This window comes from Geotrypetes seraphini, chromosome 2 (assembly GCF_902459505.1).
Source record: "Geotrypetes seraphini chromosome 2, aGeoSer1.1, whole genome shotgun sequence".
Taxonomy (NCBI): Eukaryota; Metazoa; Chordata; class Amphibia; order Gymnophiona; family Dermophiidae; genus Geotrypetes; species Geotrypetes seraphini.
In genome coordinates this window covers 401,213,111-401,226,472 of record NC_047085.1, presented here as the reverse complement: position 1 = coordinate 401,226,472, position 13,362 = coordinate 401,213,111, and the positions used below count along the sequence as shown (strand labels likewise).

General features: G+C 41.3%; 1 protein-coding gene across 13 annotated transcripts in view; it reads left to right on the top strand.

Annotated features, from left to right (window-relative positions):
- The window catches only part of HDAC9 (histone deacetylase 9), a 1,077,926-nt gene that overhangs the window by 787,977 nt on the left and 276,587 nt on the right, over positions 1-13,362 (top strand). For all 13 annotated transcript variants that reach the window (XR_004538111.1, XM_033930934.1, XM_033930932.1 and 10 more), the window contains 2 exons: positions 3,415-3,546; positions 8,902-9,017. Coding sequence is in view for 12 of the 13 variants with exons in the window: in XM_033930934.1 (XP_033786825.1) it covers positions 3,415-3,546; positions 8,902-9,017 (248 nt within the window). In the remaining variant the exon portion in view is untranslated. The remainder of the gene's footprint in view (positions 1-3,414; positions 3,547-8,901; positions 9,018-13,362) is intronic.

Below are 13,362 nucleotides of genomic sequence, written 5' to 3'. Positions count from 1 at the left end.
TGTGGTAAAAACTCTGATGCTCATAGGAATTCTATGAGCATAGGAGCTTTTACCACAGCAGTCGGCGATAAAAAACCCTAATGCGGCTTATTAAAACGGGGGTTTTATTAGCTCTTAGATGTCCACAGGGCCTGAAGCTTTTAATCCAGTGAACATTCAGCCTGCTTTGTAAAAGGCAGAAAATAGGTCAAAGATTCTTTGCCTTTTTAAATAATCTTGAATCAACAAATTATGTTTGCCACTCAGGCTCACTCTCGCCGCTTAGAGATTAGAGACAGGAAAAGACTGTTTTACAGCTCTTAGCCCCTGCACAAAAATCAGGACTGAAGATATATTTCTGAAGTGTGCCCAGCTTTAGAAATATACCTTTTATCCTTAATTTTTTATGGACATACACTTTCTTTGAGTGTACCTTTGTGTGCATTTTAGAGAAGAGAATTGAAGGACTCTGTCTTTAGAAAGTTGCCAGCCGATTCTAGCTTCAACCAACAGGATTGATGCATTGCATGCAGGGACTTGTAGTTTTGATTTTCCAATTACATTCTCTAAGATAAGCAACACTTTAAGGCCATGTGTGCAATGAGATAAACACAAAATAGCATCAGCCCTTTCAGGCCAAACTGGAGCCAGCTGGAAACCCTAAGTCAGTCTCTCTGAATTGCATCCAAAAAGCTATTTATATGCCATTGTTAAGCAATTAGACATGATCATTTGAATATATTTTGTCTTTGAATTTATGAAACATCATCCAAGTTTTGCCTGGTTGGCATACCTAACTGTCTGGCTTTTCACTTCAACCAGATGAATACAACCAGGCGGGCCCAGTCCTAATTCTACTTTACTGCATGCATGACATTGTGAGTGTCTGTGAAAAATAGAGCTACATTGCCATGCAAACACTGGGGCAAAACTGGAATTGGATCACTGTCTGAGCTGACCTCAGTGAAAGGATAGCCCTATGCAAGTTAACTAAGTTCTCCACAACCAAAGAAGGAATATTTTCCAGGCATTCGTCTGGAGACAAAAGCAACACAGATGCACAATCAAGTTTTTGCTTGCTGCATTCTCAGTTTTCTGAGCGTTGTCACCTGACTAAGTGAAAACACTATCTGGTTGATTTGACATTGATTTTTCTCCTACCACATTTTATAATACTGTTTCTCCCAGCCTCCAGCAATTCAAAGTACAGATTCACAGCTTCAATGTGATAAAATAATGAATGCAGAGATGCCAAGTTACCCTGTGCCAGGCTGGAGATGTGGAGGGGCATTTTTGATAGGACGTGTACCGTAAGTCTGAGGTTGGATGTTTTGGGCATGACGTCCACAAACTCAGCAGAAAATATGTCCATTTTCAAAACTGCCAGACGTCTATCTTTTATTTGAAAATGACCTATGTATAAGTTTAAGAACTTAAAACTTTTCTATTCAAGATGTTTGTCAAATTATCTAGCTAAATCTGATCGACCCTCCACAGATCCCGATGTATACTACATCTATTAACCATGCATTCTCCCTGTTGTAAACCGCATAGAACTGAAAGGTATAGGCGGGATAGAAGACACCAATGTAATGTAATGTAAAGTCTATCTTCTTTGCCCATTTTCAAAAAATAAAAACGTCCACGTAAAAAAACACACAAAAACAAGTTTTATAGACATACCCAACTACCTTGTCTGATGACGGCAGAAGAATCCCCATCAGCTGAGCTGGTTTTGGGGATTTCTGCTGGCTCAGCTGATGGGAATTCCACCTGCCAGGCTCAGCTGAGCTGCAGACCCCCTGACATCCCCTGACGTCTTGCGGGAAATGTCAAAAGTCAGACTTAGACGCACTATCGAAAATGCACCTCCATGCTTTTTGTGGGGGTTGTGGGACCCATGCTTAGCAAAAACCTTGACTCTTTCAGTGTGGCCTCAGCCTAAATTGTCTAGGGGCCTCTTTACTGCTATATAATATTTGTCTTGTTTTTATATTTTTTTTAGAGATATGCAGCCAGAATATTTTTATTTCATATACTTTCTCATATTTTTCAGGAATGTTCACATTTTTTTTTCAATTATGTTGTTGTGGCTGCATGGTCATTAATAGGGTGCACTCATTTCAAAAGAGCACATGAACCACAAGGACGTCCAAAAGTTGGTCAGGAAAATGACTATTTATGAAACAGCAAGACATCTATCTTTTATTTTTGAAAATGGCTCATCTAGATGTTCTGGCTCTTAGGACATCTATCTTTTTTGGCCATTTTTAAAAATCAAAATGTCCAAATGCAAAAGCCATGATTTTATAAAGGATGCCAAAGTCCCGCCTAAAGTTAAGTGAGACTTAGGCGTCCAAACTAAGTGGTTAACAAGCGATTTAAGGCTCTTAACAAGTGAAAATTGGCAGTTAGACGTCCAAAAGATGTAGATGTGCGTTCCAAGATACGTCCACAATTCTGTGGACACCCTTCAGGAAAAGCTGCACCTAACTAAATAGGCATGGGCAGGCGTAGGCGTAATCTCAGTTTATACTCAAGTATATATGGTAACCGTCCATTACCCCAGGTACAAAATAAGTGCCTGTATAATAGGTAAACCTCTTTAATTATAACCATTGAAAGGTAGTATATCAAATCCCATCCCCTAGCCTATTTACTAATAGTTCATGCTAACAGCATTTGTGCGCTCACTTTAGTAAATCTAGCCTATTGACTGTATCACCTCGATGTTGTGCATTTAGGCCCCGATTCTATAAACAGTGCCTAGCTACTAAGTGCCATTGAGCACGGTTGTCAATCCTCCATTAGACACCGTTTACAGAATCATGCGTAATGGTGCCTAAGCAATCTTAGGTGCCAGTAGGTGATGAGGGCCTAGGTGCACTGCCAATTAGGCCACGGTTTTCTTGGCCTAAATGACTGCAGCTAAGTTGCCTATTGGTGTCTAAGTCAAACCATGCCCAAAACCCACCCCTCAAATCTGCCCTACTGAGTTAGGTGCCTACTGGCTAATTCATTTTTTAAAAATTGTTTTAACATTTTTTTAATGGAACTTTCAATTAATAGCTCCGATTAAACCAATAAAGAAAATTAAGTTAGGCACCTACACTTGCTAGGTGTGCCAATCTAGGTACCTAACTTCAGGTACCGTTTATAGAATCAGGGCCTTATTGTATATCTGTGTATATGTGTGTATATGCGAAAAAGAGAAAGAGTGATAAGTATTTCTGCAAAGAATGAAGGAAAACATGAAAACAGTGATTGACTGTTACATTTTATCCATACCACAGCTGGGGCGCTTTATGATTAGAATTTGGATAAAGAGAGAAACATCTTTAAAAATTGTTTGTGATGGTGGTGGGTGTGGAGGGAGGGGGACCTAATTCTTTTTATTTTCATTGTTTTACTTATTTCTCTGTCTTAATTCCCCAGCCTCAGAACCCAACCTGAAGGTGCGTTCCAGGTTAAAACAGAAAGTGACAGAAAGGAGAAGCAGCCCCTTGCTCAGGAGGAAGGATGGAAATGCTATCGGTTCATACAAGAAGAGAATGTTTGAGGTGACAGGTAATTGAGGACTGAACCGGTAATAAAAGGCATGGAAGAAGCTGGAAATAGTTTAGAGGGAATATACCAATATTTGAAATAAAAGGTTTTGGCATGACACTACTATGTGAACAATTCAATAGCAATCTTGGATGTGGTGCTGGAAGTAGCAGGACTCACAATTAAGTGGTTCCCAGAGGCAGACACATCACATTGGGCTAGATTTGCTATTCCATTATCTATTCTATTGCTATTCCATTATCTATTCCATTATCATGCGCTAGTACCACTGAGGAGCGTTAGTAGTAAATAGATGCCAACCCTTCCTTTTGCTAAACCGTGTTAGCGGTTATTAGCGCAGGGTGTCGCGCTGCTCCCGATGTTCATAGAGTTCAACACAGCTCCCTTTTCATTATCTCTTTTACATTCGTCACAGTCTTTCACCAACTCATTTTAGTCTCATCACTTCATTAATTCACTACATGCATTTTTTTAATACCACAGTAGCTTTGTGCATGATGTCACTTGTAGTTTTGGGCTCCACATCAAAGTTATTATCCATAACTGCTTACACATTACTCCAATATACCCTATTTATTATTTATAGGACCCCCTGAAGAAGACTTTTTGTTGAAACACAGACCGTGTTGGGTCCCATGCCTTCAACGGACTAGGTCCTTTAGGTTTTTATGTGGATTATTTTATTCTCATGTGGATTCTTTTATCTTTGAGTGGATTATATTATTGTACTTTTCTGAACTTTGACATTTTTAATAAAGTCCATTTTAGGAACATTGTCACTCCACAGTGTTTTTTTTAGTTTCTCCTGTTAATTCACTTTAGCATGTGGTAACACAATAGCATGCTCCTTCTTTTTGCTTTTGTTCAAAAAATATACTGAAAGCCCACCTTTTCGAGACTGCCTTCAACACTTAACCCTCTCCCTCTACTCATCACCCTAGCCAGAAGTTTAACCGTCCCCTGCTAATGGTAACCCCTACCCTGGCATCCTGTTTGTCTGTCTTGATTGATTAGATTGTGAGCTCATTCGAGCAGCTTCGTGAACATATACAGCACTGTGTACATCTGGTAGCACTCTAGGAATAATTAACAGTAGTAGTAGCAGCATCTTTAAGTAAATTTGGGTCATAGTGAGGATCAGCTATGGGTTCATTTTCCTGTTAGCAGCAGCAGAGCTTGTCTATAATGGTGATAACTTAATGGAGATTATAAGGAGACATATCATATCAGCAGGACCAAGCCAGCCCTTCGATGGGCATAAAATCAGGATTGATTCTGCCTGTGAGGTTGGCTAGAGGCATCCTGTTGAGAAACAGTGTCTGATCTGAACTATTATATCTTGAATATCTTTTTGATTCTAAAGCTTGGTTCCATTTTCCTATATTTTTGTGGATGAATATATGTCCGTATTTTCTTTATGAATTATATGTCCTTATTTTGGGGTTCTTTTATCAAGGCGCGGTAGGGGTTTAACGCGCGGAATACCGTGCGTCAAACCGCCTGCCACGCTAGTCGCTAACGGCTCCATTGATGAGGCGTTAGTATTATGGCTTGCCGCGGGGGGTTAGCGCGTGATGAAACGTCTGACGCGCTAACCCCCCGTAGCGCACCTTGATAAAAGGAGCCCTTTGCTTTTGACGATTTCAATTACCATAAAGTACGTTGTGATTAAACAATTTGGAAGCATTTAAAAAATAAAATAGGAAAAAAAAAAATCATTTGCCATTTAGAGCAAGCGGTTTTAGCGCGCACTAAGCGCATGCTACATTGCCCCGCGTGCTACACGCTAACACCTCCATAGAGCTGGCATTGGTATTTTTGTGTAACGCGGGGTTAGCGTGCGCTAATCTTTAGCACGCACTAAAACGCTAGCGCAGCTTAGTAAAAGAAGTCCTTAGTCTTGCAAAGTCCTCCTGCAACACCTCAGAATCAGCTTATCTCTCTGATTTTGTGTAATCTGCAAATTTACCCCCCCTCCTCTTTTTTACAAAGCCACGCTAGTGGCTGCCGCTGCAGTAACTGCCCTGTAGCCCATAGGGATTTAAAGTAGAGAGTTGCGCGGGGACATAAATCCCACCCATCCCCTCCCGTCCCCGCCAGGATCCTCTCCGTCCCCACCCGTCCCCACAAGGAATTACCTCCATCTCCGCCCGTCCCCATAAAAAGCAGCAATTACTTCTGACAGGATCATCAATTCCACAGTTTCTTTTGTGTTTGTGCTGCCGTTTTCCTTGTGGAATCTCTTTGGTGGAACCCTTTTTTTGTTTTCTGTTCAGGTAATTAACTTATAAACCCCCTCTTTTACTAAGGCTGACGTGTCCAATATATTATATGGATGAACCCTGCTTCCAAAGCCTTCCATCCCCGTGGGAGTCCCGAGGACCAGAGGGGGGTCCCCGTGGGAGTCCCATGGGTTGGGGGGAATTCCTGCGGGACTCCTGCGATCCCCGTTCCCGTGCAGGGGCTTTGGTCGTAGGACTTTGTAAAAGAGGGAGTTAATCATCTCACTCATCATTCCCTTTTCCAGATCATTTATACTGTAGATTTGTATAAAAGGATCAGTCCCAGTACAGATCCATCAGGCACTCCTCTATTTACCTTATTCCGCTAGGATAACTTGCAATGTGGATCTACTTTTATTGATCATTTAGGGGTGAGTTCATCAAGCAGCATTAGGCAAATAGTGCAAATAGTGCACACAAAGGCCCAGATTCCATAAACGACATCTGAAGTCGCATTAGCCTTTTTTATTGCCAGCTACAGTGGTAAAAGTTCCGACGCTCATAACAATTCTATAAGCATCAGAGCGTTTACTGCCGTGGCTGGTGATAAAAAAAACTAATGTGGCTTCATAAAAATGTGTGTGTGGGGCGATAATTTTTAAATTAGCCTTAATTGGCACCATTAATAATCAATAATGAGCTCAATTGGGCGGTAGGCTCTTAACGCGATAGGTGCCTACTGCTTTCTTGTAGGTACCTAGCCCAAGGAGCCTACCTGAAAATGAGCATGGTTATGGGCAGATTTTGGGCATGTTTTTTGGTGTCTAATTTAGGTGCCGAAATTTAGGCTTAGAAAATTATGGCATAAGTAGGGGGTGCCTAAGATTTTGATGCCTACCAGTGCCTAAGTCCAGTTCAGGCACCGCTAGGCACGATTCTATAAATTGCACCTAACTGATGAGTGACAGCTGCTATTCACCACGTTCCCTGGTGCCTATTTTTTAGGCACTGTTTATAGAATCTGGGCTAAAAAAAAAACCCACAGGTAAAATGGGCTTTAGAACTGAACGTGTGCTGATTCATTGAGTGGTGTAGACTGGGTAAAAGTGAATCGATATTTCACCCTTTCAGAAAGTACAAAGACCAGGGGATACTCAATTAAATTACATAGAAATACCTTTAAAACAAATAGAAATAAATCTTTTTTTTATGTCATTCAAAGAATAGTTAAGCGCTGAAGTCATTTCCAGAAGATGTGGTAACAGTAGTTAGCATGTCTGGGTTTAAAGAAGATTTGGACAAGTTCCTGGAGGAAAAGTCCACATTCTAGGTGGAGGAAACCACCATTCTAGGATTTAAGGGAAAATTGGACGCACATCTTCTTGCAGAAGACATTGAGGGATACGAGTGACCATTGTATTCGCCAGGGTGTGCCTGGCTGAGCCTCCGCGTGTGCGGATCGCCGGACTAGATGGACCCCAGGTCTGATCCGGTGCAGGCATTTCTTATGTTCTTATGTTCTACTATTGAGACAAACATGGAGAAAGTCATTGCTTGCTCTGGGATCAGTAGTATGGCATGTTGCTACTATTTGTGTTTCTGCCAGGCACTTGTGACTTGGATTGGCCACAGTTGGAAAAAGGATACTGGGCTAGATGGATCATTGGATCATAGCTATTCTCATGACCCAGTATAGCTATTCTCTGAAAGGTGCATTAAGCCCTTATGCTACTTGATGAATTCCCCACTTAACCAGGTATCAATTCACTACCTCCTGCCTCCCCCCCCCCACCTCCCCCCAAGTATCTTATGAATGACATAACCAAGTGTCTTTTGAAAATCCAGATATATTATACCAGCCAACTCTTCCATTTCCACATGTTTATTAACACTGTGCATTCATTAATGTTCATTTGGTTTGTTGGAATACCTTAAAAAATGAAAGAGTGTAAGATCACTTTAACACACTTTTAACATATGAACTAATGCATTTAGTCAATGTCCATGCATTTTAACCTGCCCTTGAAATATTTATTAACAAAAAAGTTTCAAAGGAGCAGAAAAATGGAAGGAAGTCTGCAAATAACCTGGACAAGAACCAACATTTGCTTTCTGTTCATATTCCTAATTAACATATTCTAAATCTAACCAGATATCTCTTTGCTAAATCCATGTTGGCTGTGCTCCTTTTAGGCTTGTTTATCCCATATTTATGGGTCACCAGTCTGTAGTTACACTGGTATCACTTCTGGTATCAATTTTTTTTTTGCATATTCCATCTCCTTTATCATTTTAGTTTCCCTTCTCTTTACTGTTTCTATTTCTGATACATTTTCTTTTTGAAAGGAGTAGTCATAAGAACATAAGAAATGCCTCTGCTGGGTCAGACCAGAGGTCCATCGCGCCCAGCAGTCCGCTCACGCGGTGGCCCATCAGGTCCAGGAATCTGTACAGTAATTCTCTGTCTATACCCTTCAATCCCCTTTTCCTTCAGGAAATCATCTAATCCCTTCTTGAAACCCAATAGCATACTTTGTCCTATCACATCCTCTGGAAGCACAAGTCAAGGTATACCATCCAGTACTAGGGGGTCCTCTTACTAAGGCACACTAACCAATTTAGCGCACGCTAATCGATTTAACGCACACTAACGCTAATCGATTTAACGCATACTAACAATTAGCGTGCACTAAATGCTAATGCATCCATTTTATTCTATGGACGTGTTAGCATATGCTAATTGTTAGCGTGCACTAAATCGATTAGCACGCCTTAGTAAAAGGACCCCTAAAATAGCTAGGACTAAATTATCCAATTTTTTGTTTATATATATAGATTACTTGCTCCCACTAGAGGCTCAAGATGACCTATAATATAGGATTTTATGGCAGATTTGGGATATCTTGGCAGCTGCTAGAAGCTTCTGAGTGTTTTTTAATTTAAGACTTGTTTTTAAAGTAGGGTAGTTGGTTTTATTGTTTTTTTTTTACTGATACAGGATACTTACAGGGAAGGAAATAATGTTCATCTGAATGATTATATTTATTGTATGAGATTCATGAGCATGCCACATGTAATCTGTTCTTTTTCTTTATTTATGTGTGGGGTTTTTTTTATTTTTTATTTTTTTTAGAGTCTTCAGTTAGCAGTAGTTCTCCGGGGTCAGGGCCCGGTTCACCCAATAATGGCCCCACTGGATTTGGAGTAGAAAATGAAACTTCAGTGTTGCCAACTAATTCTCATAGCGAGGTAAGAATGATTAATGTAGCCCATTTGTTAATCCACTGCATGTGGCTGTTTCTCTGTCATGCCCTGGAAATGGCCCCAGATAGCAGCATGAAACTACATGATTAAAGCCCATTGCATAACACTGACATTGTGACATCCTAAATTTAACGAAAGGATAAGTTCAATTGTGAGGAGCTTAGCAAACATTTTACCTTCAAAGTTTTATTTTGTAGCTTCAAGACCCTCTCCTAGAGAGCATGTTTTAAATAAATACATAAATAGATGATGTCCATGCAATATTATGCATAGCAGTTTTGATGATACAATTAGAATATATATTGATTTACAGACAGTAGGTTAATACAGTTACATGGGAAAGACCAGCATATTCCATTCAATATGCAGAGTTGAGATGCAGATGCATGTGTAAATTGCTCTATGTATCCAATCACAAGCTTTCCCCTCATCTGTGTCTTTAATCTTATTGATTAATCCCTTTCCTGTCACTGTCCTCCATATCTCACCCAAATATAAAGTTAGCATTTATTTCAAAGACTTTCTATATCACCCTTCAAGCAAACAAATCCGTCAAGTCAGTTCATACACACATTTGTCTCCACTATCTCTATTTCAGGCCTTCCTCTCTGTATTATTAACCTGTTCTGTATAATGAACCCTATGGTCATCAAGTCTAGTGATGGTACTGTTAAAGAGACCTCGCATGCTTATTGAAGTTTAGATTTTAACTTTACCATATGAGTCTGTTCAGGGCCAGCCCAACCATTAGACAAGGCTAGGTGGTCACCCAGGGCAGCAGCTTCTAAGGGGTCCCAAAGAGCAGCTAAAGTTAAAGCAAGACAAATCCTGTCAACATACCATAACAGTTCAATGTGGTTAACAACCATCAAGAGACTGTACAAGCACAGTGTATTATAATCACATTTAGAAGAATTTGTCAAATAAGTAGGTCTTTAGCATTTTTCTAAAGGAAAGATAGGAGTTGGAGTTTGTTATCACGACAGAAATGGGTTTATCCCATTATCCAGCTTGAAAAGACAAATTTCTATGAAAAAATCATTTGTACATGCAACCTTTTACAGTAGGAAATGTAAATAATCTAAAATGCAGATAAACACATTTTCTGTCAGTAAATTTAAGTGATCAGGTATAAGGCCAAACAATGTCTTGTAACAGGTACAACCTAACTTGAATAATATTCTTGCCTCAACTGTGAACCAATGTAGTTTCTGATAGAATTTCATTGCATGATCAAATTTTTTCAAGTTGAAAATCAACCGAACAGCCCTGTTCTGAATGATCTGTAACCTTTTGATATTCTTTATACTGGAGGATAGATAAATGATGTTACGATAATCCAGAGAACTCAAAAGCCCAGATTCTGTATAGGACGCCCAGGAGGGGCATCCTATACAGAATTGGGCCTACACTAGCCCCGATTCTGTAACCAGCGTCCATGTTACAGACGCCGGTTACAGAATCTGGTTAGAGTAGACGCGGCCGCTACACTTATCGCGGCAAGGGATCTCCCTGCCACGATAAGTATAGCAGCCGCCTGTCCGATTGCCGGCAGGAGGGTGCCCAACCACTCCTGCAGGAAGATGCACTATTTTGTTCAAGTTAGCATAATACTTCTATACCATTATCTATATCTGTACTGATATAAGAACATAAGAATAGCCTTACTGGGTCAGACCGATGGTCCATCAAGCCCAGTAGCCCATTAGTGACAAATCCAGGTCACTAATACCTGGCCAAAACCCAAAGAATAGCAATATTCCATGCTACCAATCTAGGGCAAGCAGTGGCTTCCCCCATTTTTGTCAACAACAGATTATGGACTTTTCCTCCAGGAACTTGTCCAAACCTTTCTTAAAACCAGCTATGCTATCCACTATTACCACAACATCTGGCAATGCATTCCAGAGCTTAACTATTCTCTGAGTAAAAAAAAAAAAATTCCTCCTATTGGTTTTAAAAGTATTTCCCTGTAACTTCATCGAGTGTAATTTTTGACAGAGTGAAAAATCTGAAAGCTGTTCATCTACTCGAGTTCTTCTCCATAATTGTATTTGACTCTGACCTGATCATGATCCTATCTTATTTGTACTTATATCCCCACCTCTCATGTACGGTCTTCTACTTAACTCCTGTTAACTGCATCAAACTTCATGGTGTACTGCGGTATACAAATAAAATATTATGTTATATTATCTCATATCGAAAGATCCTCTGCATTTATCCCTTTAAAAAAATTATATTACCATTTTCATTTTCACCCCTTCTATAGATGCAGGAGGGTATTTCAAGAATTCATCACACTTACCATGGAATAATATTGCCTATTGCTATTCTGGATTCTAGTCCCTTACCCCCAAATTCTGTAGATAGAGCCAATGTATGTGCACAGCTTAATTGATCAATTGGTCTAATTGGTGCTGATAATTGACAAACAATAGCTCGTAATTGATGCTAATTTGAACTAATTAAAAGTTATGCACACAACTCGGAAAGCACAATTCTGTAAAAAGTATGCATCTGTTGCAGTGCGTGAATTTGAAAATGTGGCATGGTTAGGGGCGGGTCAGGGGCATTCTTAAAAGTTAGGCGCATTGTTATAGAATATGCCTAATGTGTGCACAATTTAGGCATTTAGGCCAAAAGTTAGATGCTAAGATACAGAATAGTACCGATCCGCGCTTAGCTTTGGGCACCAGACTTACACACTATCACTATTAGGTGTAAGTCTGGTGCTCAAATTTAGGGTGCCCTTTATAAAATAGGTGCTCTGCATTGATCTTTTCAGCACCTAACTTTCAGCGCTCTATATAGAATTCCCCTCCCCCATGGGTGCATGCACAATATTTTGCACTTGAGAAATGGACATCCTCTTTGCAAATAGTTAACACTTTTGAAAGAGTGCACACTATTATCTGCTAATTATAATCCTATATAATAAAAGCTTACCAGCGCATGCGCTGTTAAAACAGCGTGATCCATGCCACTGTGGTGTGTGATCCGTGGCCGTGTTCCATTTTAGAACCCAGCGGCAGGGAACATTCTGGCCATTCCCCTCCTCCCGCCCTCACTCACCAACTGCTGCTGCGCAGGCAAGCTCTCTCCCTGCCCGCGTCCTCGGCAAGGAACACACCTCTCACCCTCGCTCACCGCTACCGCTGCCGCCGCTGATCCTCCTCTTCAGAGCAGTCTGCGATCGTGGCCGGCTTTAACGAACCTCGCAGGCCGCTCTCCAACCTCAGTAGCACGTTCCCTCTGACGCACGGGATCTCGTCAGAGGAAACGTGCTACCGAGTTGGAGAGCGGCCTACGAGGTTTGCTAAAGCCGGCCACCACAATCGCAGGCTGCTTTGAAGAGGAGCAGGCCAGAAGATGCCGGGATGGAGGGAAGGTAAGAAGGGGATCAATACAGGGGGCCAGGGAGAGAGGGAAAAGGGGCTGCTTTGGGGGGAGAGGTGTGCTGGGGAGAGACAGAAGGGGCCATGGAGAGATAGGGGGAGGGAAAGGGGGCTGCTTTGGGGGGGAGGTGTGCTTGGGGCAAACAGCTTTGCTCTGGAGGGGGGGAAGACAGAAGGGGCCATGGAGAGACAGGGAGAAGGAAAGGGGGCTGCTTTGGGGGGAGGGGTGTGCTTGGGGCAAACAGCTTTTCTCTGGGGGGGGGGATGGAAGACAGAAGGACACAGACAGCGGCCAAGGAGAGAGAGATAAAGAAACACAGTCAGACAGACACATCTATTCTAGCACCCGTTAATGTAACGGGCTTAAAGACTAGTGTTTATATAATTGTTTACAGGTTGTTTTATTTGAAAATGGATATGCATTGACAGTTCCCATATTGTTGCAAACAAATGCTCATCCCTATCGCACATCCCTGCTAAGAGTCCCTGGGAAGAGAGGAAGTCGTAGCTATTAACTAGGGTGATACTGGTTGCCAGAGTTAAAGCCAATGCAGGATTCTGGAATAAGCCCTGCTGCAAGGCACCTGGCCTCAGGGTCATCGCCGAATTGAGCAGACTAGTAATAGGGAGAGGAGTCTTCTCCTAGGATCTTTTAATTTTCAGAATTTAATTTTGACTTAGGCCTCCTTTTACAAAACTGCGGGGAGCCGCGCTGAATGGCCCGCGCTGCTCCCGATGCTCATTGAGTTCCTATGAGCGTCAGGAGCACTGCGGGCCATTCAGCGCGGCTCACCGCGCTAAAAATTGCTAGCGCAGTTTAATAGAAGAGGGGGATAAATTAGTATTTTAGTATGTTTTTCGTTGAATTTTATATTATTTATAAATCTCATTTTATGTACATTCATTTGTAATCTGCCTAGTTGATAGGCAGA